The sequence below is a fragment of the Berghia stephanieae genome, chromosome 14 (assembly GCF_034508935.2).
Source record: "Berghia stephanieae isolate SIO BIC M18660-M18661 chromosome 14, UCSD_Bste_1.3, whole genome shotgun sequence".
NCBI classification, from domain to species: domain Eukaryota; kingdom Metazoa; phylum Mollusca; class Gastropoda; order Nudibranchia; family Aeolidiidae; genus Berghia; species Berghia stephanieae.
The window spans coordinates 29,838,036-29,842,758 of record NC_088373.1 but is presented as its reverse complement, the minus strand read 5'-3'; the positions used below and the strand labels follow the sequence as shown (position 1 = coordinate 29,842,758).

Genomic DNA, 4,723 nt, shown 5'->3' with positions numbered 1-4,723 from the left:
AACGGTATTATGTCGGGATGAGCCAGGTATTAAAATGGCGAATTAAATCTAACTATTGCTATTTACCATTCTAAGATACGACATCTATCCTCTCCAATAAAACATACAAACTAATTGCAAGGCTGATATTTCCGACCATAAACTCCATTTTCAGCATCTTAATCATTCCAACATAATACCGTTTTGAGACGAGGGCTCACATATGTCTATGATTTTTTTTATTACGTCATCAATGGGGACTTCTTACCATCGCTGTGATAATGCCCGGTTTTTGCGCCATCGGTCTCATATTTGAACCAGTATGATAGTAAAATGATATAATATAAGTTTAGAGTAATGACCTGAGTTAAAACAAAGGCTGATGTTAATAACCCATATGTTATATAAACCTCAATTGATATTGTGAAAAAAAAGTATTTGATATTTGCCAAGGCTTTAAAGTTCGCACACCTGTGTTTACTTGTTATAGGTATAGAAATGGATTCATGATATTTGATGAACAAGTCTGTTATACTAATGAATACACTCTGCCCATATGTATCAAATTTTTCATTAAACAAACCAAACTTGTATTAATTGACGTTGTGTTTAACCCTCTCCGTACCAGACATTTTCAGGATTTTCCCCAAAACTTCACAATCAACTTACACAAAAATATATTTTTTATCACTCAGACATAAAAGCAGTAAGTTCTTGCCATACATAACTTCTTTAGCAAAACATACTATACAACAACTAATCATTTAGTTTAAATTTTATGATGTACAAATGAACTTTGAATAATAAAAATGTTGGTTGTATCGTAACAAATGTGACGATTTTCCTATAGTTCGTAATGAGAGGGTTAAAGGCTATATGGTGAAATAGATGATTTTGTTTCTATCACGTTATTACCATAATAAATAACGAATATTTAAAAGGTTTTTAGAACCTATTAGCATTAGCTCTTAAACGATACGATTCGATACGATAATGCAGAATTTGTATGAGAGATGGAGAGTGAGAGTGAACAAAAGAGAGAGAGAGAGAGAGAGAGAGAGAGAGAGAGAGAGAGAGAGAGAGAGAGTCTAAATGTTGATTAATGATACAATTTAAATCTTTTTCTAGATCGAAAAATTGTTTATATTCTCTAAGACATTGATTAATTTGGTTATCCATGTATCTATTTTATTTATTTATTTATTTATTTATTTCTTTATTTATTTATTTATTTATCCTTAAAATATTATTTAAAATTATCCTTTATGTTCATTTAAATAAACTTAAACCTAACACCTTGAATTATGACAAATTAGGGAGCAGGGATCGATGTAAGATAAAAATTTGAAGGGGGGGGGGTGTGATATGTGAATTAGTTCCCGACAAAGCAACAAAGAACGATATCAGAGGGAAAATCCCCCAAACAATCTGGAGCGGTGAGAGAATGTGAGTAAAGAACCCTTTCCAGGGACTCAACTATATGCCGCTTAGAGCAAGACTGGAACACACCCAGAATGTTTCGATCCGAAGGAGAGTGTAAAATCGATCTTAAAGTCGCCCAAAAATTTAAACCTTTATGAAAATGAAACTTGGACTGACTCCGAGATAAGAACTAGTCCCTTATGATTTTTAGTTAACAGTTATATGACCTGGACCACAAAGAGAACATGTTTCTGAAACTAATGAACTTTATTAATACCGAGAGTTGCCTAATAACTTAAAAATTAATCTAGAACAAGAAGATTTTAATTTCGAATAGATAATATCACTTCATCATTGTCGCATAACAAGAATACCAACAACAACGAAAACACTTACATTTCTTCGAAAACACTAAACTTTCTCTTCATGACTTTGCTCTTCTTCTTCTTCTTCTTCTTCTTCTTCTTCTTCTTCTTCTTCTTCTTCTTCTTCTTCTTCTTCTTCTTCTTCTCCTCCTCCTTCTTCTACTTCATTCAGCTTATCCCGCATTTTGAAGGGTTGCCATAATGAATGCCACATCTCCATGCATCTCGGTTAGAGCATCATCTTCCTCCAGGCCCAGTTCTTTCATACCGTCCTTTACCTTATTCAATCATAATATTATAGTCTTTGGGTGTCCCTTTTTCTCTGTCACGCTAATTTTAAGTCCAATACTTGCCTTCCCACGTACTCCCTTTCTAGTCTATTTACATGTCCGAACCATTTCAATATATCTTCTCTCATCTATATTGATACATTCTTCACTTCAGTCAACCTTCGAATTCCAGTCAAGTGACTATTTCCTCATTTTGCCACCTCAACATCTTTATCTTGTTTCAATGTTGTAGATGCTGTCAATGCTTGTATTACAACTGTTGTATATATTTTCCCCTTCAGTTTTGCGGAGATTCGTTTATTACACATTTACTCCAGTTACCTTCCTCCAATTTTTCCAGCCTGCCTGAAACCTCTTCTTAACCATCTCATTGGCCCCATCTCCTTGTACATTTGTTCCTAAGTATCTGAATTGGTTTGCTTCTGGTATTCTTCTATCTTTATTGGAGGTCCTGCTCTCTGTTGTCCGATGCACAAATACTCTGTCTTCGATCTGCTTACCCTTAATCCCCTCCTTTCCAACACCCGTCTCCAACCCCCCCCCCCCCCAGTTTCTTTTCCGCCTCAGGTTTTGTATCATTCAAAAGTACTACATCATCCGAATACATCATGTTCCATGGTGCCTCTCGTCGGATGGGTTCTGTTAGAACATCCATTACTATTGCAAACAGCAGTGGGATGAGAGCAAATTCCTTGTGTGATCCAACTCTAGCATTAAATGAATCAGTTAAACCAACAGCTGTCCTAACAACTGTTTTGTTTTCTTTGTACATTTATTGCATAACTTTGATATAATTCTCTAGTACCCCTTTCTTCTTAGATAGTATCACATTTCTTCTCTTAGTACCCTATCATTTGCTTTCTCGAGGTGAGTGAAGATACACTGTAATTCTCTTTGCCGTTCTCTATAGTCTCTGCGGTCACTTTTAGAGCAAATATTGCATCCGTTGAACTTTTGCCAGCAACAAATCCAAATTTTTAAATATACTCTACAAAAACATCAAATGCAAAAATCACTACTAATGCATTTTTCACTTCCACAAACCATCTTTTTTTTGCATGAGAAGAATATGTACGGGGGAGTGGGGGGCTTGAACTCATTTTACACCTGAGTATAGAGAGATACTGTCAATAAAGAGCCTATTCCGAGGACTCAAACATGCGCAGATTAGAGCGGGACTCGAACCGGGGACCTACCAGTCTGAAGACTAGTGTGATACCAGAAGACCACAGAGCTGCAGGGTGGCTACCAAAACATTGGTGAGCGACGAAAAAGAAAGGCGAGTCGCTACTTCACGGCGAACGCGCGCGCGCCCCCGCGCGTGTGTGTGTGTGTGTGTGTGTTATGAACCCGTGACCTCAAGAAGTCGGGGAGAAAAGTATCAAACAAGACTAAGGTTTGAAGAAACTATTTATGGGGCGTGGATAGCTCATACGGTAGAGTCACGATCCCCCCGGCCAGGCGGAGTTTTCGTACCTGTAAGGTCGCGGGTTCGAGCCCCCATCGACGCCGCGAAGTTTTTATTCTCTGTTGTCTTCTGTTACTTTCCTACTCACTTCATTTCTTCATACTTTCCACGGCGAAACCCCCTTTGATGACGCTCGTCTATACATTTAACCTCTTTTAAAGTCCAAACTTTTAACATAAATAAATATTCGGATGCCGTCCACGAATTCCAAGTCATGTCTAAAACAATAGAGACATTTAATTGAAAGTACTGTAAACTTCATTTTATTTTAAAGTAGTAAAATACAATTTTGAGATGGAACGTTAAGGAGGACGTCCGAAAAGAAACCTGAATTAGTAATAACTCAACAAGTTTTTAGATACACCCACTGAAATCCATGATCATAAATAGTCACTCCTTGGCTAATTTACAACTAAAGCTCCATAAAGATCGATGCATTTTTTTGCCAGCATCGATACCCAACCAGATATCATGGACGAATATCTTTTCATAATTTATTTTCCTCAAAAGTCGATTATTTCTTAAAACCAATGAATTGTCATTACATAAATAATCATCGACTTACAAATAATAATATACGATTCTAACACTCTTGCTTTTAGCAAATCGGGACGTGTGTCCAACCTCTGAAAGAGCTTGCAATGGGCGCTGGGAACAAGGTTCGAATTCCTAAACGCAAGAAATCTTTTATTCCACCCCATTATCGATTACGATTTCGTCATTTCTGAGAAAAAGACATTTTCAAAAATATTTAAATGATCCTTTTTTTTCAAAATATCTAATTTTAGTGAAATTTAACGTTTGATAATCTGACATCACACATATCTAGTTACTGTTTATCACTACTCGTTAATTTAGGGAGCGAGTTGGAATAATGTTTGTATGATAATTTATATACGCCTCTTGCATAGCGTAGTGATATTCTTGATTTTCAGCTTTTGGTGTATTAAATTTGAATTTCGACATGGGTTGATATTTTAACTATGCTTCATTAAACATGATAGTTAAATAAATGAATATATATATATATATATATATATATATATATATATATATATATATATATATATATATATATTAACCATTCAAAAGTGGATAAATCAAAGTGACTCACCGCTTCAAATCGATTTTAATTATGTTGGAAAGAACTAGATAAGGAAATGCAATTTTTAAGTGAAAGCGACCAACACCCATGATAT

General features: G+C 35.6%; 1 protein-coding gene across 1 annotated transcript in view; it reads right to left on the bottom strand.

Annotated features, from left to right (window-relative positions):
- LOC144959571 (uncharacterized) overlaps positions 1-280 on the bottom strand; it is a 7,746-nt gene extending 7,466 nt beyond the window's left edge. Inside the window, exon 1 of the mRNA XM_078892190.1 lies at positions 248-280. Within this exon, the coding sequence (XP_078748316.1) occupies positions 248-280 (33 nt within the window). The remainder of the gene's footprint in view (positions 1-247) is intronic.
- Between the last annotated feature and the right edge of the window lie 4,443 nt (positions 281-4,723).